Below are 22,288 nucleotides of genomic sequence, written 5' to 3'. Positions count from 1 at the left end.
CAACAGAGTGCCAGATTCATTTAACTAAACTGATTCCAAAGAGTAGAAGTACATTGACTTCAACTAATTTAAGAACACTTTGTATTTCTGCATCTGTTGAATGCTTTTTACAGTTTAAAAAATTATCTGTTTTGAAGGTAAAATTGACAAATCTTGACATTGAAAAGGCGAAATGCATGCAGGGGCCAAAATTGTAAATCAAGTATTTGGGAAGTTGGAAGATTGGAACCTTGCTTACATTAAATTCGGAAAAAACCTTATATACTCTTTCTGTAAATACTTTTTTAAAAAACTCTGAATCAGAATAGCCACATTTGGAACACTTTGTTAGTCAATATTTTTAGATAGTTAGAACCTGGTCCTAAGCTAAAGTGGGCTTGAGTCTGGAAAGTAAATCTTTTCACATCTGCCTCGATGCACAGAAAGCTTTTTAAAGGGGCGCCTGGGTGGCTCAGTCAGTTAAGTCTCCAACTTCAGCTCAGGTCATGATCTCACGGTTCGTGGGTTCAAGCCCCGTGTTGGGCTCTGTGCTGCCAGCTTTGAGCCTGGAGCCTGTTTCTGATTCTGTGTCTCTCTCTCTTTGACCCTCCCCTGCTCTCTCTCTCTCTCTCTCTCAGAAATGAATAAAACGTTAAAAAAATTTAAAAAATTTCATTAAAAAAAAAGAAAGCTTTTTAAAAAAATAGACGAAGGTGTTTTGTTCGCATGGTCACACACTGATGCTTAGATGTTCCACTATCTAATATGGCCACAGTAGCCTTGATTACCAAAGTGCTTTTTTCCCATCTTTAGGAACCCACACGAGAACAACCATATCCAACAGATCTCAAGCTACTGTGTGTGTGAACATTCCATTTTGTTTCATACCTGAATGCTCTACATCTACTTTGGATTATATATTGTGTTTGTGTATTTATGCTTTGATTCATAGTAACTTCTCATGTTATGGAATTGATTTGCATTGAACACAAACTGTAAATAAGAAGAAATGGCTGAAAAAGCAAAAAAAAAAAAAAAAAAGAGTCACATGCTATTCCCACTGAGCCAGTCAGGTGCCCCAACAACCATAAGGTTCTAAACATGGCTCCTTGGGGGCGCCTGGGTGGCTCAGTCGGTAGAGCATCTGACTTTGGCTCAGGTCATGATCTCTCTGTTCTTGGGCTCGAGCCCCGCACCAGGCTCTGTGTTGACAGCTAACTCAGAGCCTGGAGCCTGTCTTCAGATTCAGTGACTCCCTCTCTCTGACCCTCCCCTGCTCACGCTGTCTCTCTCTCTCAAGAATAAGTAAAACATTTTTAAAATTAAAAAAAAAAAAAACATGGCTCCTTGGACTAACATATTCTCCTCAAATAGCACTACTTACTCCTATAAAAATTAGAGACAAAGTCCTTTGGCATAGTACCAGCAAGTTAGAGCGCACCCACTACCTCACTGGGTGCAGGGATGCCTTGTCACTCCTTTGAGCCTGAAAACTGTGCAGGTTCAATAGGTCTTACTTTGTGGCCTGGATCAAGTTGAACTGAGCCAGCAGCAGGTCACAACAGAGTTCCAGGATCTCCAGGGCCTCCATGAGGTAGTCTTCTCAGATAACATGTTCCACTCAGATCTGAGCTCGTTCATCTTTCCCATAAGCCAGATAGTCAGCAATTTCTTTCCTGGCTCTCTGGGCTTGCTCAGCTGCAGCACAAAGCACATGTATAGAAAAGTGCATGTACAAAGAGGAGTTTGTTGAATAAAAAAGGTGACATGATAGTGTGAAACCGGGTTTTTATAAAAACAATAAAAAATATACACCATATATGGTTATATAAAGTTATTAGTGTTTTGCACTAGGCTGGTGATTCATTCTCAAAGTGTCATCCCCAGATCAGCAACACCAGTATCACCTGGGATTCTATTAGAAATGCAGATACTTGGGGCCCACTCCAGAAATACTGAATCAGAAACTCTGGAAGTGAACCCAGCAATCTGTGAACAAGCCTTCCAATTTTGACACCTGTTGAAGGTTAAGAATTGCTCTAGGGGGTGTTTAGTCAGGTAATCTTCGTTTTATCCTTTCAGCTTGCTTTGCTTTTCTAAAATGTCCCATAGTGAACATTTCTTATTTTTGTAATAAAAAGATTATTTAAAAAAGAAGAATGGGGGCACCTGGGTGGCTCAGCCAGTTAGTTGAGCATCTGACTGTTGATCTGGCCCAGGTCATGGTCTCACTGTTTGTGAGATGGAACCCTGCAGCCTGACGCTGACAGCACATACCCTGCTTGAGATTCTCTCGCTCCCCCTCTTTCTGCCCCCCCATAAATAAATAAGCTTAAAAAAATAAAAATAGAAAATAAAGAAGAATGCATCAAGTGCACTACATTTAAAAAACTGTTCTCAGGGCACCTGGGTGGCTCAGTTGATTAAGCATCAGACTCTTGATTTTGGCTCAGGTCATGATCTCAAGGTTGTGAGATCAAGCGCCACATCAGGCTTCATACTGGGTGTGAAGCCTGCTTAAGATTCTCCCTCCCTCTCCCTGTCTCTCTCCCTCTGCCACTCTACTTGTGTGTGTGGGTGTAGGTGTGTATGTGCACGCACGTGTACACACACATGGTCTCTCTCTCAAATAAAAACTTTGAATATATATAGTTTCAATTAGCCCTGTAACACTTGTGTGAGGTGTTATTTGCATTTTACAGCTGAGAAAATTGAGATTCTAAGAGACTACATGGCTTGCCCGTAGTCCTACAATTAGGAGTAACTGGTTGAATTAGAACATGGCCAAATCTTTACAATGTAAGCTCCTATGCTTTCTTACCATATTATGCCAAAAAAATGAACAAGCAGAGTAATGCCAGAGAGGTAACAAATGTAGCCTCTCCCAGACCAATCCACCTGAGCCTCCAAATTATGTAAACTGTCTCTTCACTGAGTTATACTCACCTAATCAGAAAAGACAGAGTTACTCTCTGCAAGCAAATCTTGACATGAGAATACATTTGAATCTGAAATAAACATAAATCTCAGTGCTTGAAAGGTTGCTTAGCCAAGTGCAAGTAGGAAAATGTTCTCTGCTCTAAACATCACAGGGAAAAAAGTTATAGTGGAACTAGACTTGTTTCAGATAAATACTGAACTTTTACACCACTACTATTATTGGCAAACATTTATTGTGTGCCCAGGTTACAGTTTGTCTTACAAATAGAACCCTGGAATGATAGAAAGCCAAGATTATTATCTCCCTTTAAAGAGGAATAAGTTAGGTAAGGGAGGGCTAATTTGCCTTATTTACCTCAAATCACTCAGGCACTCCAAGTTTAAATTTAATTTGTAAAAAGAGGATATAATTTATCTGGATAATAATATGTGTCACTGGATTGCCAGGATCTAATAAAAGGACATGTAAGCATGCAGTTTAAAATTCACAAGTTCAGGATACCTGGATGGCTCAGTTGGTTGACCATCTAACTTCAGCTTAGGTCATGATCTAATGTTCGTGAGTTCGAGCCCACCGTTGGGCTCTGTGATGACAGCTCAGAGCCTGGATCCTGCCTCAGATTCTGTGTCTCCATCTCTCTCTGGCCCTCCCTAACTTGTGCTCTGTCTCTCTCTCTCAAAAATAAATAAACATAAAAACAAATTTAAAAAATAAGATTCAAAAGTTCTGTGTACACTGTCAATATCATCATCATTTTCATGGTAACAATGATGGGTACCATCGGGTTTGCTTAAATTTGATTTTTTTATATGTTTATTTATTTTTGAGAGACAGAGAGACAAAGCAAGAGCAGGGGAGGGCAGAGAGAGAAGGTGACAGAGAATCTGAAGCAGCTCCAGCCTCTGAGCTGTCAGCACAGAGCCCGCCGTGGGGCTCAAACTCACGAAGCGTGAGATCATGACCTGAGCCGAAGTCGGCCCCTTAACCGACTGAGCCACCCAAGTGCCCCTAAATTTCATTTGTTTAAGACATTTTTCTTAGCCCCCTATTATCTAATGGATGCCAAAAGATCTATTTGGAAATTTTAGTAACAGCTACCTCTCCGCCAACAGATTATAGTAATTCAGTAGTAACTAGTGCTATTTATGGAGCACTCAGAAAACTGCATGCGCATGCAATACTTATTTTACTGAATCCTCCTCATAATCAGAGATCATAGGTTTTTCAGCTTATGGAAGTGTTAATGGCTCATGTGACCCACTGAAATGAGGAAAGAGCAAAAGGCAACAGAAAATAAGTTGGATTTAAAGAAAAAAGGACAAAATTTGTCAGCTACTACCTCCACTCATGCATGGGTGTAATTCTACTTGAGCTGTCACCTGAAAGAAGAAATAGCTTTTTTCTTTTCTTTTCTTTCTTTTCTTTTCTTTTTTCTTTTCTTTTCTTTTTTCTTTTCTTTTCTTTTCTTTTCTTTCTTTCTTTTTCTTTCTTTCTTTTGTTCATTCTTTGTTTCATTCTTTCTTTCGTTCTTTCTTTGTGTGTTTGAAGAAAAGGTGAGGAAGCCCTTCCAGAAAAATGTGCCCACAGCTCAGACTTAATAGCTACTACACATTTGAAGAGGCTTGACTACATAAAGTTCTGTGCTATGGTGAAGAAAAATCCAGTAATCTGGACATTGTTTTACATTTTAAATCTTTGGAAACTTTTTTTTTTAATTTTTTTTTACAAATAGTTTATTGTCAAATTAGTTTCCACATAACACCCAGTGCTCATCCCCACAAGTGCCCTCCTCCATGTGGAAACTTTTTTAAATTATACTTTTTATTCTGGGATAATTGTAGATTCACATGCAGTTTATAAGAAGCAATACAGAGATCCAGAACACTCTTTACTTAGTTTCTGGCAGTGGTAACATTTTGCAAAACCATAATAATGATATTGATACAATCAAGATACAGAACAGTCTTTGGAAACTTTTACATGTGAAAGTATTTAAAAAGTAATAAATAAAATGTATTTATTTTTGAGAAAGAAAGAGACAGAGTGTGAGCAGGGGCGGAGCAGAGAGAGCGACACACAGAATTTGAAGCAGGCTCCAGGCTCTGAGCTGTCAGCACAGAGCCTAATGTGGGGCTCTAACTCACAGAGCATGAGATCATGACTAAGCCAAAGTTGGTCGCCTAACCAACTGAGTCACCCAGGCGCCTCTTAAATGATTTTTTTAAGTTTATTTATTTATTTTGAGAGAGAGAGTGGGAGCACAAGTGGGGGAGGGGCAGAGATAGAAGGAGAGACTCTCAAGTAGGCTCAGTGCCATTAGCACAGAACCTGATGCAGGGCTTGAACTCACAAACCGTGAGATCATGACTTGAGCCAAAACCAAGAGTCAGGATGCTTAACCAACTGGGCCATCTAGGCTCCCCAAACTTTTAAATGATTTGATCACTATAATAATCATTTCCACAAGTCAGAAACATTCCTTGGAATTCTAAAACTGCTAAGTAATGTCTTAGAGATATATGGGGTGTGGGAAGGTAGTGCTCAGTGATGAGATGCAGCATAATAAGCTGAGTATTTACTCACTTTTCTTTTTTTCCAGGAATTTTAGGCAACTGGCAACCTGCCGCAAGTTGACCTGAAGGTGATCAGCTTTGAAGGCAGAGGTGAACATGATTTCACCACGAGGCACCGCAGGCAGCTCAGGCAGCTCGCAAATCACCTTGCTGAGCCAGTTTTGCAGAGAAAGTTATCAGTGTCATGGGGGCATTAGTTTTTCCACATTTACTTTATTCATTCAATAGGCCTCTGTAAGGAATTTCTGGCTGTTTGGCAATGGACTAAATGTACTTGCCTCTCTGTGGCCCAATTCTCCATATACAACTCTTGCAATTCAAATAAGCATTAGGTTTCCCTCAGTGTATTCCAGTAGTCAGTGTTCTGACTGCAACTTTTCAGAGTTCTGCAGGAAGTTTCTGACAAAAATGAAAGCCTTTGGCAAGTGTTTGAGGAAGTAGACAACAGATCGAGATTGCCCTCCCCAAGGGATATATAGTCACTTATGGAGAGATTCCAAGACCTCCTTGTAAATAAAATATTAATGAATTTGAAAGGGAGGTCCCCACTGGAATCAGGAGAGGGCACATAACATTAAAAGCATTTGGAAGGACACCTGGGCGGCTCAGTCGGTTAAGCGTCTGACTTCATCTCAGATCATGATCTCACGGTTTGTGGGTTTGAGCCCCTCATCAGGCTCTGTGCTGACAGCTCAGAGCCTGGAGCCTGCTTCAGATTCTATGTCTCCCTCTGTCTCTCTCCTTTCTCCGCTCACACTCTGTCTCTCTCTATATATATATCTCAAAAATAAATAAACATTAAATTTTCTTAAATAAAAATAAAAGCATGTGGAAACAAAGACAGAATTGTTCAGAGAAGTAGATAAAACAGAAGCTTGAAAACTGCATATTTCTATATTTGGATATCTAGAAAAGCTTTTGAAAAATAATCTAATACCAGGCACCAGCACATTTCTAGGGAAAGCTAAATCTGCTAAGTATTTCTAGAATTTCAACCTATGCTTCAGATTAATTATTGTTTCTGCCATTGGAATCCAAAGACAAAGTTCTTGCATGCTGAAACATACAAGGAAAAAAATGGTACCTTATGAAAAAAGCCATCTATTCCTCTTGTTATGACACATGGGGTTTCCCATATTGCCAGTACTTCTCTCTGATTTGATTCCTTAATGTCAAAAAAAGAGTTGGGATAGTTGTCTGAACTTCCCCCGCCATACTGCTGGTCTAGAAAAATCACCAATGAGGAACTAAGCAATACCGAGAGAGCTGGTTTGAAACTCTTGCCTGCTTCGGGAGAAGAATAACCAGCTCAGCAGGGTTTTGTGGTCACTGTTGTTTTCCTTCCAAAAGAGTAGCTCAAACTCTCCCATCACACAAATTCAATCTACACACATCAAAGAAATTCAATGGGAATCCAAGGAAAGAGAAGAGGTAGACAAAACAGACTGAAGTATAACTTTTTGGTTCCTAAATGTCTCAACTACTTTTAAAATGTTCCTTTCATGGGGGCAGGAAAGATTTTTTTTCTTAAATGAAAATAAATAGGGGCGCCTGGGTGGCTCAGTCAGTTGAGCGTCTGACTTCGGCTCAAGTCATGATCTCACGGTTCGTGGGTTCGAGCCCCGTGTAGGGCTCTGTGCTGACAGCGTGGAGCCAGGAGCCTGCTTTGGATTCTGTGTCTTCCTATCTCTCTGTCCCTCCTCCACTCATCCTCTGTTTCTCTCTGTCTAAATAATAAATAAACATTAAAAAAAATATCCTTTCACTTCATCACTTCTTAAAATCCCATGGAAATTAAACAAACAAACTTGATGAAAGAATGAAGGACTTTCAGATGAGAGAGACTGAAAACAGGTAATAAATAGGCAAAACTGGAGTAGAAATGAGGAATTGGGAGCAAAAAATATTAGCAAGAAGAGTCTCCTAGTTCGAGATATCTTTTTGAAATTTCATTCAAGAACTATTTTTTGAGCCAGCTACAGTGAATAAGACCGGGGGTTTACTTACTATAAATAACTTATATAGAGAATGATCCAGATTCCAGACAATAATACAGATTGTTTGAGAAATGAGGTAACTTTTGGTTATTTTAATGTCTTAAGTCTAAAAACTGGGTTAGTTTATCACCAACATTCCTGTCAAACTGTCTCTATGGAGCTTCCTACCGTCAATATGTACAACCAGAGAAATGAAGATTGCTTGGAGTTCTAGAAGAGGATACAGCAGAGATCTCTTTTGGGACTGCAGCAGCAAACCAGGAAATCACCTGTGTCTCACGAATCAGAACATCCTGTGTTGTTGTTGTTGCTTTAATCAGATATGCCTTTGCACTATGTAATCATGTTAATGGCTGGTAGCCAAAATATCCTTTTTGTTTGCATCTAACTGTGTCTGTTCTTTCAATTTTGTCTGAAACACCAGCTCTCTGAGAATGTCTCTTGATCTGGGAGAAAATGGCTATCCTTGAATACACCTGGATGATCTACGGGTCTCTATCTTGGCTGTTTTTTTAAAATACTGTTTTGAATTTATTGGTATGGAAAAAATTGGCAAAGACAGCAGTATGTGTATCATTTTCGTTTTACTTATTTTTTAAAGATGTTTTATTTATTTCTGAGAGAGAGAGAGACAGCGTGAGCAGGGGAGGGTCAGAGAGAGAGGGAGATATAGAATCTGAAACAGGCTCCAGGCTCTGAGCTGTCAGCACAGAGCCCGATGCGAACCATGAGATCATGACCTGAGCCGAAATAGGGCGCTTAACTGACTGAGCCACCCAGGCGCCCCTCATTTTCATTTTAAAAAGAGTATAGGCTTATTTATTTGTCTTGGCAGTTTTAATGTCAATTTAGTGAGCTAAGCAATGAACTAGAAAAGCAGAATGCCAGTTAGTGCTAAAACAGACCACAGGACTTCCTTCTTGGCCAAACTGAGAGAGAAGGCAACTGTCATGAATAACACTAAAATCCTCGAAGCACAGCCCTCTGCTGGTTTAGATGGCTACAGATCAGTAGCTTCAGTGTTTTACCCACTGGTGCAAGGTATGTGTGTGTGGCAGGGGAGGTTCAATGATTTTGATAATCTTTGTGCCCATCCAGGTGAGAGAATACCAAAATTGAGGTCTACTGAATCCCTAGAAAAAAATCTTACAGACCGTATACTCTATCTGTATTTTAATTTAGTCATCTTAGTATTTCTAGATAATATTCTCATAAAAAATCCAAACAATAAGTCCCTTGTGTATCTTTTGGTTACCACCCAATGCCACTTTCCTCTCCCAAGATAACCAATGTTAACTAGTTGTTACATATCCTTCCATTCCTTTTCTGTATACTTAAATATGACTTTATATACGTTATGTTTCACATTAAATACATTGTACATATTTGCTTATATTTTCACTTACAATGTTTATAGAGAGCTCTTTTATCTACATTTTACTATCACGCCTTCATCTAACTTAAGCGCCTCATTTTTCAGAAGTGGAAACCCAAATCTAAAGTAGTAAAATGAGGGGTGCCTGGGTGGCTCAGTTGGTTAAGTGTCCGACTTCAGCTCAGGCCACGATCAGTTTGTGAGTTTGAGCCCCACGTCTGTACTGATAGCTCAGAGCCTGAAGCCTGCTTTGGATTCTGTGTCTCCCTCTCTCTCTGCCCCTCCCCTGCTCACACTGTCTCTTCTCGCTCTCAAAAATAAATAAACTTTTAAAATAACTTTTAAAAAATAAAGTAGTAAAATGACTTTCTCCTAAGGTCAGATAGCTACAGAGTAGGGACCAGAGCCCAGCCAGTACTTTTAAAATCAAACAAATCAATCGTTATTTGGTGAACAGAGTTTGCAAAAACTGAAAGGGAAAAAATCCGCTCAGGATCCAATCTGTCCAATAGTTAAACTTATTTTTTTTTCCTCAGGTTTGTTTTTGTCTGTATGCAGAACTACTTTTTTACACAGTTGTAATCAGAGCACAAATTTGACTGGCTTTCACGTTTTGTTAATCAGATGTTTATGTTACTACGAAGATGCTTAGTTAATTGGCAATGAATGGTGACTTAATATTTAATAGAGTAGTCAAGTCCTCTTCCCACTAAATCAAGCTCCTTTCCACTGAACTAACCCCCTTTCTCTCATCCTTCAAGTTCCTACCACCTGCTTCACCTTCCCCTAGATCCTGGGTCCGGTCCATTCTCATGCCCCTGGAAGCCATTTCTCAACTCAAAGAGCTCCCATCTCCACCCTGGGTTTCTAGGGGGATCATCTTACTCTCCTGGCCAGGGGTCTCCTCGGAATTCCCCGTCCCAAAAGAAGACTTCACAAGTCGGGCCTGGGAAATCCAGGACATGAAGGTCGCTATTAGCCACGCCCCAGGCTCTGTTTGGGAAACCCCAGAATTTACAGGAGGACAGACGTTGCAGGGGTCATGGTGGGGTCAGGGTGAGAGGGCTGGCCCAGCCTTCTTCACGTGACCCTGTTTCCCCAAGGGAGGAATTCATTTTCCCACCAGAGGGGGCGCTGGGGGCGAGGGGTGAGTGGGGACAGGGGCCGGTTCCCTCCCTTCCCGGGTACTCCTGGGTGTCGCTCCTGGGCCCGGGCCCTGACGCCATCTGCCTGCGACGGGGGCGGAACGCACTTGACGCCATCTCCGGGCGCCCGGCTGGGGGGGCGCTGGGTGTGGGGCGGCTCCGGGGCCGGGGATGGCGGCGGCCGCGGTCGCGGCGGCTCCGGGACGAACAGGAGGAGCCCGAGGAGCGCCGTGAGATGGGCCGGTGAGTGTCGCCGAGAGTGGGGGCCCTTGGGCCGGCCTCCCTGAGGCCAAGCAGGCCTGGGCTCGAAGCTCTGGAGGAAGTGGCCTCCTGGAGCCCATTGCCCCGCCGGACCGGGGCCCGAGAACCGCGAACCCGGGGAGCGAAGGAGGCCGCGCCTAGAGTCCCGCGCGCTTTTCTCCGGCCCGGCCCAGAAGGCGGCCTCAGGCCCTGGAGCCCCCGCGGCTGTGTCTCGAGGGCCGGGGTGTCCCAGTCTTCGGGGCGGGAAGGGGCCCCCAAACAAGGAAGCATCGTCTGCGGGGCCTTGCCCCAGCCCCTCTGCTTGAAGGGTCGGCCCCCCACCCCTAAACGTTGAATTCCTAATTTCGAGTCCTAGCCTTGTTGAAGCAAGGATTGCAGGATCACGAGAAGCCATAACCCGTAGTCTCTTCCAAGCCCCACTGTTTTCTGGCGGGCGCACCTCTCGCCGTCACCGAATTTTGGGCTCAGTCTCTTGATTCTGGACTCTGGCAACGTTGGCAGCTCTCCGGGACGGTCCCCCCTCCCCGTTAGCTCGGTCAGGGTCACAAGCCGCGTCTCCACGCTGAGAAGTCCTCTTTGAGCCCCTCCTGGAGCCGACGTTTCAGATTCCGAAATGTGTTTTCCGTTGTGGGAACCTGGTGCACAGGCTTGGCTCTTTGCTGGCATTCCCTCACCTTTTGCCTCTTGTAGTTCTTTTCGTAGGCCGCGTTTGGCTAACCTAGAGGCAAGTTTTCCTTAAGGTTTTAGTTGCAGGAAGCAAAGATCATTGAGGGATTGGAGATGTGACCCCAATTTCTGTTGTGAATGAGGGAGAGAAAGCTAATTGCCTTTCAGCTGGAACTGAAGCTGGCCAAGAGATGCAGGACTTGTGCCCACTGTGTAATTTGTGTTTATGAAACTGAGAATTTTTTCCTCCCAGGTTTCCCTGTCGGATCACCTTTTCTTGTACGTACACACCTTGCCACCCGATTAAGAGATAAATGTTGCCTTCAGTTTGGTTAGAGGCTTGCAGTTCTGAAGGACTTGAACAGGACAGTGGGTGGTTTCTCAGAGTACTGGTCGGTATTACTTTAGCTGTTTTGAGAGATTAAGGTTCTGTTCTTCGGTGCTGATGTTACTGGCATGTGTAGATTCAGATATTGAGAACTTAGTGCCAGTTTCCCCATTGTTAGCTACATGAGGACCAAGGCAGTGTTTTCATTTTCTTTCACATCTGATTCATCATTTGGTATGAAGTTGTCACTTAGAACCTTTTACACACACACACACACACACACACACACAGAGGATCCTGGGTTTTTTTTTTACCCTGAAAATCACTTAATGAGGCTTCCCCTTGAGTGACTCCCCCTTGACCTCTTTTTCTGCCCCAGAAACATAAATAATTGTTCTTTTTCTCTAGTGCCACTTTTGTCATTTAAATAACCTCTACATCTGTTTTCATCATCCCTGAATAAACGTGAAACCATTGCAGTTGATCTTTTCGTCTTCCCATTGATCACATGGGAATAATGTTGAGTCTTCCATTTTTGGTTGTGCATTTACTGAAATTGGGACTGGAAGTAAATTTAATCTTTGGGAATGGATATAGGTAGAGAATGAAGAAGATGATATTAAGGAAAAAACAAAATTAAACAATTTTTTTCAGGGATGTCTTCCTACAAATTAGAGCTTAAGACATAGCTTTTTCTTTATTCAAAGGCCTAGACACTCTAGATAAATGTGCTGTTACCTCAGGAGCAGAGGATGAGGCAGGAATTTGTGGACTCAAATGTTTTTGTGGCTTTAGAATTACCTTTCTTGATGACTCAGGGGAAAGTGAGAGTCTAGGCTCCTGCTTACTCCTACTTACTGTTTCTGTCTTGTAGGCTCCCAAGGCAGTGGGGAGGACACTGCTTCTTACTACAGCGGCTCAGAGGCACCACTGGAAGCTCAGGTAATAACAGGAGCTTTGGATACCTTGTTGCAGAAAAAGCGTCTGGCATTCAAGAGTCAAAAAACAGAACACAGTGTGATACCCAGATCTAAAGAACTGGAGCCTTGATTGGAAGAAATAGGTGACCAAGTTCATATGTATTGAAATGTTCAGACCAAAAGGATACTTTATGACAATGGACAAAAGCACGTATGAAAGGTGACAGTGAGAGAAAGGGCAGAGAGAACTTTTTATGAATGATTTAGACCTTAGATAGTAATAAACAGGCATGTTTGGAGGACTGGAGCCAGAATTTTAGAAAGTTGTGCCTAGAGCAGACCTACAATGGAAAAGGAACCATTGGCAAAAGAAAATACACAGGACAATAGAAAGAGAATGAATGAAGAAAGTTCATTGAAGATGGCCAGTGAGAAGAAAAGAGGTCTTTCCAGACTAGGGGTAAAAAGTGAGGTCAGAAGAGTTTTGTTGCTCTTTAGGGAGGAGGAGAAACAGATAAATTATGGAACACACTAGTACAATCACTCTCCCCATAGGGCCCAAGTTTGAATGTAGTATTTCATAAGGCAAAGAAGACACTATTTTTCATTGGTACCTGGGTCTTTGAGATTGTGGTGATAGGAGGCAAAGGAGGATGAGAGTTTAGCCAGGTCTAGGGTTGGGGGGTTGGGAAAAGGTGAGATCATAACCCATATTAGGCTGGGGAAAGGAAGCAAGGATGAGGTCATATGTTCAGGAAAGAAGATAGTGCAGTAGTCGTTGGTGACAAAAGGAGAAGCTTAGGAAAAAGAACCAGCAGCAATGACCATGTGGTCAAATCTTCTCTTAGGGAGGAAGGCTGGGAAGAGTCAAGGTCCCTGTCAAGGCACAACTAATCATGAAGATGTTGGTCTCTCTGGGGTTGTAGATCCCACAGGTTATTTACGCATCGTTGAGTGTTTATTCTTGTAGCTGTCTGTAGTTTTTCTGTTTCTTTCGTGTTCTGGGCTGAATGGATGAGAGTAGTGGCATCCTTGTGTGCCCCTTTCTCATACATTTTTTTTCTCCCAGCAACCCCCTTTGTAACATCTTCCTCCACGGGCACGGTTTCTCCTACTTCCTTTGACTTGGTTCACCCCTAGGTTACTTTTCTTTGCTTCTGATTTGTTCCCTAGCAGATGTGGGCGCCCCAGCCAGCAGCAGAGAGGGGTGCAGGGGAGCCACAGAGAAGCCCCTTCTGATGCCCCAAGGAGCAAGCCAACCCCTTCCAGGCTCCAGGAACACCACAAAGCAATATGAAACCTGTTCATGAGAGGAGTCAGGAATGCCTTCCACCAAAGAAACGAGACCTCCCCGTGACCAGCGAGGATATGGGGAGAACTACCAGCTGCTCAACTAACCATACACCCTCCAGTGATGCCTCTGAATGGTCCCGAGGGGTTGTGGTGGCCGGGCAGAGCCAGGCAGGAGCCAGAGTCAGCCTGGGGGGTGATGGAGCTGAGGCCGTCACTGGTCTGACAGTGGACCAGTATGGTATGCTGTATAAGGTGGCTGTGCCACCTGCTACCTTCTCCCCAACTGGCCTCCCATCTGTGGTGAACATGAGCCCCTTGCCCCCCACATTTAATGTAGCGTCTTCACTGATTCAACATCCAGGAATCCACTATCCCCCAATCCACTATGCTCAACTCCCGTCCACCTCTCTGCAGTTTATCGGGTCTCCTTATAGCCTTCCCTATGCTGTGCCACCTAATTTCCTACCAAGTCCCCTCCTTTCTCCTTCTGCCAACCTCGCCACCTCTCACCTTCCACACTTCGTGCCATATGCCTCACTCCTGGCAGAAGGAGCCACTCCTCCCCCCCAGGCTTCCTCCCCAGCCCACTCATTCAACAAAGTCCCTTCTGCCACCTCCCCACCTGGGCAATTGCCACATCACTCGAGTACTCAGCCACTGGACCTTGCTCCAGGCCGGATGCCCATTTATTATCAGATGTCCAGGCTACCTGCTGGATACACTTTGCATGAAACTCCTCCAGCAGGTGCCAGTCCAGTTCTTACCCCTCAGGAGGGCCAGTCTGCTCTGGAAGCAGCTGCTGCCAACGGACAGAGACAGCGAGAACGAAACTTAGTAAGACGGGAGAGCGAAGCCCTCGACTCCCCCAACAGCAAGAGTGAAGGCCAGGGACTGGTACCAGTGGTAGAATGTGTGGTGGATGGACAATTGTTTTCAGGTTCTCAGACTGCACGGGTGGAGGTGGCGGTGCCGGCACACCGAGGGACCCCAGACACCGACCTTGAGGTCCAGCGGGTGGTTGGCGCTTTAGCTTCTCAGGACTATCGTTTGGTGACGGCTCAGAGGAAGGATGAGCCCAGCCCTCTCAACCTGTCCCATCATACACCCGACCATCAGGGTGAGGGACGAGGGTCAGCCAGGAACCCAGCAGAGATGGCCGAGAAAAATCAGGCCCGAGGGTTCTACCCTCAATCCCATCAGGAACCGGTGAAACATAGACCTTTACCCAAAGCAATGGTTGTAGCCAATGGCAACCTGGTGCCCACTGGAACTGACCCAGGTCTGCTACCCGTGGGCTCGGAGATCCTGGTGGCATCAAGTTTGGACATGCAGGCCAGAGCCACCTTCCCAGATAAGGAGCCAACGCCACCCCCCATTACCTCCTCCCACGTGCCCTCCCATTTCATGAAAGGCGCCATCATCCAGCTGGCTACAGGGGAGCTGAAGCGGGTGGAGGACCTCCAGACCCAGGACTTTGTGCGCAGTGCCGAAGTGAGCGGGGGGCTAAAGATTGACTCTAGCACGGTTGTGGACATTCAGGAGAGCCAGTGGCCTGGATTTGTCATGCTGCATTTCGTGGTTGGTGAGCAGCAGAGCAAAGTGAGCATCGAGGTGCCCCCTGAGCACCCCTTCTTTGTATATGGCCAAGGCTGGTCCTCCTGCAGCCCCGGGCGGACTGCACAGCTCTTCTCTCTGCCCTGCCATCGGCTGCAGGTGGGAGATGTCTGCATCTCTATCAGTTTACAGAGCTTGAACAGTAACTCAGTTTCTCAGGCTAGCTGTGCTCCCCCAGGCCAGCTGGGTCCTCCCCGAGAAAGGCCTGAGAGGACAGTCTTGGGACCCAGAGAGCAATGTGACAGTGAGGGGAAGAGCCAGCCTCCAGGTGAGGGCTCCCAAATGGTAGAGCCCTCGCAGCCGGAGCCTGGTGCTCAGGCCTGCTGGCCAGCCCCAAGCTTCCAAAGATACAGCATGCAAGGGGAGGAGGCACGGGCTGCGCTGCTTCGTCCCTCTTTCATTTCACAGGAGGTAAAGCTGTCCATCGAAGGGCGTTCCAATGCAGGAAAGTGAACCTCTCTCCCAGACCAGGACTGGGGCTTCACCCCAGCGCTGGGCCTCACCGTGAGCAGGCAGAGGATTTGCACATGCCGAGCAGGGAATGGCTGTCTTGGCAGTGAGATTGGGGGGAAAGAGGAGGCATGAAGGCAGCCTCCCAAGGCAGGGTCTGTTGCTCATTACCCCATGGCAGCCTTTCAGGACAGTCCCAGAGGGTGCTGCGATGGGGAGCAGCAGGCTTAAGCCAAGGAAGGATGGGGGTGCACACAGGATAAGAAACATTCCAAATATCAGGGCCTCCCTGTTCTTTCCTCCCCATCCCTAGCTCCTGCAAGGGGAAAGTCAGGCTTTTGGGGGCAGGTGGCAGAGGGAGGGAGCAAAGAAAGAGCCAAAAATGATGATCCACAGCTTATAGTAGCAGTTCAACTGTCTGAAGTTTTTTTCCTTTCTTTTTTGTGGTGGGAGGGCAGGAAGCCCCATGATTGGGATTAAAGGGTTCCCTCCCAGAACTCTTCTTTTGAGAGCTGTGCACTTTAAAGGGTGATTTTGTTACAGATGTCTGTGGGTTTGTGGGGGAGGAGCACTCATCTACAGGACTCGGCTCGATCCTGTGCTTCAGCCCTTTCCCATCTCCCCACCATTCCTCCCACAAGGCGTCTAGCACCAGGAGAGAGAGAAACCCCTCCAGGCTTCAGAGTGAAGTACTGCTTTGGCGGGGACCCAGTTAGGGGACTTTGGGAGAAAGACCTGATGGCCAGGTGACCGGGCTCTAGGGAGGGCTTCTGGAAAGGTAGCTGACCTAACAAAGCTCCTCCTACCCAGCATGCCAGACCTACTTCGAAATTGTACTGAATTTCTAGTTGGTAATGGTGACTTTTGAAAGAACCAGTGGACCTTTTTACCCAGTCCCCTATTCTCTTCCTCCGTCTATGTTGTGCCTAAGTGCCTGCGCTGCCCCCACCCTTCTGCTCCCCTAACCTCTGCATGGTGTCTTGACCTGGGCCTGACTTGTAGCTGCACTGCCTTTCCCCTTCTGCAAAATTGTTTCTGTCTACTCTGACCAAGACCTCTAGTTTTTGGTGTGTAGGGGTCTCTCTGATTTTCTTTTCAGTTACATTTCCTGTTTTTAATAACTCATGAAGAATCATGTCTCCTCCTCTTCTGCAGCTGAACAGCTTGGTAGAGAAACAAGAAGGGAACTGTGCTCTGGGTCAGGGCAAATACACCTGGCTGGGCAGTGCCCATCCTGGTGTTTTTACACAGCCCCTCCTATCTTATTCCACTTCCTGTCAGCATTCAGGCTTCTCTGAACCATCCCCTTCCATAGCCAGCTCTAAGGTTCTGGGATAGTCTTGATAAGTTTCCAGTACCTGAAGTCTCCTAGACTTCATTTTGTGGTAGAGAATTCCTCTGCAAAGAGCATTCTTAATCTCAGTTGCATTTGTTCCCTCGCGTCTTAAGCTCACGTTTTCTTCACAACTTTTAGCATCAGCTTGGACTGTGGGTTTCCACTGGGTATTGAGAATTAGGCTCCCCCACCAGCTTTCAGGTGGGTGGGTGGGTTTTTTGTTTGTTTTTCAGGGGTCTTCAGACTCTTGAAGCAACTCAGGGTATTGTCCACCCAGCTCTCTGGTGAGGCTTCTCCCAGCATATGATCCTGGCATTTCCTTTAGAAATGTACTTTGACTGGCCAAGGCCTTGCCTGTCATCAGGAGTCCCAAACTTCTGAGGTCTGATCTCTGCTCTGCCAAGGACTTCAGGCAAGTCTTGTGACCTCTTGCTCTTTCACTTCCTCCCCAGCTGCCAAATGGGGATAAATAATCTTACCTACCTCCTGGGGGGAGGGGGAGTTCTGAGAATGGAGTCATTCTTAGTGTTCAGGTGCTAAAGGTTGTTCTCCTGGGGGAACTAAGTGACTGAGACTGGCTTGTTTGCTCCAAGCCCTATATGCTACTGTTTCATTCCTAGAAAGCAATTACTTTGTCAGTCAGGTTTTAGGGGCCCATCCAAAGGAAGCTGCTGACCTGACTGTGAGTGCTTAAGTGTCCAGGTCACCTCAGAACCAAACACCAACTGTGTGTGGTGAACACTCAACCTTGTATGCATGTGGGATCATCACCTTTCCCTTTCTCTGTCCCCCGTTTTCTCTGAATGCTGCTTTCTCTGGTTTGTTTCCTACAGAGGAGGCCTGTGGGAATAAGTCTTGAGGAATCCTCTCAAGATGACAGCCCCAGGAGAAGGCTTCATCTCTGACTGTTCTGTGGTCAACTCATTCCTAGGGATTATTGTTTGCACGGGTTTCTCAGAAACATCCTTCCTCATAGGAAGGCTCACCAACTGAATACAGTGGCATGCACACAGTAGACACTCAAGAAGTGTTCCCTGAGGACACCAATTGAGCTTTCTCCTTGCGGGAGCAAAGGTACATCCATCCAGATACGGTAGTTTAAATCAAGTAACCCTCCACTTCCCAGCCTGGTAATTTCCACTGAATGCTGGAAAGAGAAAATCTTGTGCACATTGGCAAGTTGGGCCCTGACCTTTCTGCTGCTGTTCCTCTTCTGTCTCTTGCTGGTGAAGGAATATCAGCAGCTCTTCTAGTACCATGTCATGTGTATGGAATATATTAATACTCTTTTGCAAAGCTGCAGAGGTGTCTTTTGTCAAGTATGGGCTCCCAGTAAAAGAGGCTCTGTGCTCTAAATCTTGGTCAGAGCTGTGGCATTCTACTTGCCTTTTCCTTCTGGTTCAGTCTTTTCTTCCAGGCATGAGAAATAACAGGAGCCTGTGATATATCTGTTCTTCCTTAAAGGAATTTCATAGGTTTGCAAGAGGCCTAAAAGCAGTTTGGGGATAGTGAGCATTTTAGTGGAAGCTGTCAGCTTTTTGGGAAATGGGCAGTTGAAGAAGGCCAGAGCCTTGTCAGTGGTAGAAGATTCCCAGAGTTTAGGAATAGAAAGGAGGACTGCTAACTCGCACTGAACAGGAGTGGCTATACCGATTTGGGAGGTAGAGTGACCAGGTAAAGGATGAGTAATACGTCCAAGTCTTGGATCATCATTCCTATTAAGATTATTAAGATTAATGTACATTGTGGGGGGCCATGGAGGGTGATGGCATGGGGGAAGGGAATTCAGGGCTGAATGCTTGTACCCAAGGGGAGGGCCCCTGGCAGATCTGGACTGACCCTTCTATACTCTTGGTCCCAGTCGGTCTTAACACCAAGGGCTTTGGTTTATGCTGCTTTGCCACTGCTGCTGTCTGCTCACTGTCCTGCCTGCTGCCTTTTCTAGCTCCCTGTCCTTCCATGTCTGACCATAGAGAGGAAATCCAGGCATCCTGTCCATTCTTACCTTTGCAAGTGTTAATTCATAGCAAAGTCAAAGGGATAGTATGAAATGCTGCTGGTGGGCTGGTGAATCCAAAGGGATATGGCTTCAGTGCTTGCTGGGAGCCCTTTGGCTCCAAATACCTGACTGTCTTGAGGGAGAAGCAAGCAGGTCTTATTAGTGGGCATTTTCTATGTATTAACTGCTTTCCTTTGTGGTATCTTGTATCCTGTTTTTAAAATAAATGATGAGGAACTGGGTTAAGGCCTGTGTCAGCATCCTAGGGAGGTTCATCTGGCTCCAGTTAAATGGATCCTGGGACTGGAGAGGGTTTAAAGTTTGACTGAAATAGCCCCTCTGTGGATTTAGTTTTACTAGTGGACATCATAGAAGATAAACAGGGTGGTGATATGATTTAAACCTGCGACAAGCAGGCACATTGGAGAGGTGAACGATCACACTGGAGATGAAGGGTGGACGTGGGTTGACTGGGAAAGGGCCCGGGTCCATTGGAGTAAAGATACCTAATTAACTGAATTGGCCATGGAGATTAAGAGCAAAGTAAATCGGGTAGAGGCCAAGTTTTAGGGAGACTTCCTGGCCTCCTAGGGCTAAGTTTACTAAACCACACTGAAGCTACAATACTTTCCAGATGGGAAAAAGTGTACACTACAGTTGAAGAGCTGGACTGTAAGGTGGATGTTGACCACGAACCTATTAGCCCTTTGCTGGGAAGCCGTCACCGTCCAGCTTCCCTGGGCTAGGGAAGGCCTCCCACATTATGCAATAATAAAATAAGCATCTGGGTCTTTGCAGCTATCAGTTGCTCTTTCAACTCTAGGGTCCGTCTTTGGGCCAGAAACCCGGTCTGGGCCTGGGATAACACTGGCCCTCGATGCTAGAGTTGACTGCACTCTCTCCTTACCTGCAGACTATGCACAGTGCCTGGGGTGGAAGGAGGAGAGCTGGTGCGGTTTGCCCTGCTGAGCCTCCCCAGCAGGGACAGTAGTAATAAATGCACTTTTCACACTAAGGTTTCTTTATTAGTTCTCCTGTTAAGCCTAGATCCTCCCCCGGTAGATTGCAAACTCAGTCTGTGTGATCCCAAAGCCATTCTACTGCAGATGCCCAGCAGTGAAGATGGCCTCAAATTGGGTTCCTGTCTGCAGTGTGTATGGCAGCAGCCCATGTGCCTTTACCTATTGTCAAACTTGCAAGCATTTATTTCTGTCTTTATGATTGTCACGGGGACTGAGGTTCTTCAGAGAGGGAGCTGGTGACACAGTGGTTTTACACCCACTCCCTAGACAGGGAGTTTGCACGTGGTTGTGAGCTGTGAGTGGTTAGTGCATTGCTGGTATTGCTGAAGGCAGGGTGCATCCCTCATTTGCTTGATACTCACACTCAAGAGAATATAAATTGTGTTCGGAAGAGACTGACTGTACTCGTGGCAAACTTGAAGTATTAAAATAAGGCTGTCCCCTACAACCTTCCTAGTCACACACAGGATCCCTGTAGCCAAAACAGTATATGTTCCAGCTGCAGAGAGCAGACTGCTCTCAGCTTGCACAGCACCTTAGGGGAGGGAAGAATATATGGATAGGGAATGGGGTGGAGAAAGGAAAGCGGGAATGTTGTCAACCAGGTGGCTTTAGGGTCCTGAGGAGTAAAAAAAGGATGGCACTGGGGAGGTCTGGATGGATCTGATTTGTGTAGGAGTTCCCTGTAGATAAATTACTGATCCCCCAACTACTATCCCCAGTATGTAATGGCTGAATTAATATGTAATCAACTGCATTGTATCTAAAGCCTTAGAACTAGTCAGGTGCTCCCCCCACCCAGTACCATTTCTTACCCTCTAATCCTACCTGATCTTTAACAAAGCATTAATAATTCTAAGGATAATCTCTATTTTGTTGTGCTTTTTTGTAACTGTTTTAAATAAATCAATTTGTACTGTATATTTGTACTTTTGTGAGATCCTTTTTGCTGTTTTACCATTTTAAGTCTCTGTACTTGGCTACACACAGATTGTATTTTTATTGTTAATGCTCTTCTTATGGATACCTGCATTTAACTTGTGGACTATGTAAACACAATATATATCAATATCTATATATCTATATATCTATCTATATAAACTACTAGCTTTTCCTTCTGGTGTTTGCGCCTTCTTCTTATCCCAGCCTTAGATGGTGGCTGCTGGGTGGGGGATAGCTTATGGGAGAGCTTGTAATATAGCAAAGGGTTCCCATCTTTATATGGTGGGCTCTGAGCAGATTGTGCAGGCTGGTCCTGAAGCATGTCTGCACATTCTGTTGGAGTATTTTTCAGTAATGCAGAAGTCTACCTTTACACTTAGATGTTTGCATGATCAATCACAAGGACTTATAGACACCCTCACTGCTGGCCTTTTCTCCAATTCTTTTCTCTCCTTGGGAATATTGCCAGAAATTGCTGGAATACATCAGCAGCAATTATATCTACTGCTTCTAACTTAGAAAGCTTGCCAGTAGTAGGAGGTGAAACACTCAGGTGCATGATTGTGATTCAGATACATTTATTGAGCACTTACTAGGTGCCACAAACTTTCCTAAGTTACATTTATTATTATATTAATATACACATTTGCTATATATTAATAGTCATTTGTTGCTAATATTATTATTTTGTGGTGGGGAAACCAAGACAGAAGTTAAGTGACTTCTCCAGAGTTACAGATTGTTTTAATAAAAGTTCAGGTTTTTAATTTTAATAATGTTTATTTTTGAGAGAGACAGGTGAGTGGGAGAGTGAGAGAGGGGCAGAGAGAAAGGGAGATGCAGAATCTGAAGCAGGCTCCAGGCTCTGAGCTCCCAGCACAGGGCCTGACGCAGGGCTTGAATTCATGAACTGCAAGATCACGACCTGAGCCAAAGTTGGACACTTAACCAACTGAGCCACCCAGGCGCCTCAAAAGTTATAGATTTTAAAGGGCAGTGCAGAATTTTAAATCCAGGCATCAGATTCCTGAGTTTGTATTCATTCCTAGTTTGTTATGATATTTAACCAAGATAATCCATGTAAAGTGCTCAGAATAATCTTTGACACATGGTGAGTGCTCAACCACTTTGAAGCATCCCAAGTAGGAGTTCATTATGGAGCTTTGTGAAAGACAGGCACTTGGCTCAGTTAAGTATTTTCTTTTAATTGTCCAGTACGTTCAAATAAGCTTTTCTTAAATTTTTTGTGTTCCCTGAACAGAAGTATCTCAGCCTCCCTGGTAGAAATTAACCTGTTTGGGGAGGGGAGTGTCAGTTAACACTATTAAATAGCCTTAAATCTATGGAAGTCGGAGAGGAGTCCAAGTTTCCTTGTTATGATATTGGAAGAGGTCCACATTCCTGGCATAGTTATTTTTCTGGCTACAACTTAACTAGGGCACTTCCT

The 22,288-nt window shown here is 45.0% G+C and overlaps 1 protein-coding gene across 2 annotated transcripts; it reads left to right on the top strand.

Annotated features, from left to right (window-relative positions):
- Window positions 1-10,158: 10,158 nt before the first annotated feature.
- On the top strand, window positions 10,159-21,013 carry ATXN1L (ataxin 1 like). 2 transcript variants are annotated; one of them, XM_039222561.1, is made up of 3 exons: window positions 10,159-10,253; window positions 12,140-12,207; window positions 13,362-21,013. In XM_039222561.1, exon 3 carries the CDS (start codon window positions 13,479-13,481, stop codon window positions 15,543-15,545), a length of 2,067 nt encoding a protein of 688 aa, XP_039078492.1. In that variant the 5' UTR covers window positions 10,159-10,253; window positions 12,140-12,207; window positions 13,362-13,478; the 3' UTR covers window positions 15,546-21,013. The 2 variants fall into 2 exon arrangements, with proteins under 2 accessions (XP_039078492.1, XP_039078496.1); XM_039222565.1 differs by having other exon boundaries at window positions 13,359-21,013.
- The last annotated feature ends 1,275 nt before the right edge of the window (window positions 21,014-22,288 follow it).

Source organism: Hyaena hyaena, unplaced genomic scaffold, assembly GCF_003009895.1.
Source record: "Hyaena hyaena isolate Hyena2069 unplaced genomic scaffold, ASM300989v1 scaffold_18, whole genome shotgun sequence".
Taxonomy (NCBI): domain Eukaryota; kingdom Metazoa; phylum Chordata; class Mammalia; order Carnivora; family Hyaenidae; genus Hyaena; species Hyaena hyaena.
The sequence above is the reverse complement of the archived record's forward strand: the minus strand, read 5'-3'. Positions and strand labels throughout refer to the sequence as shown.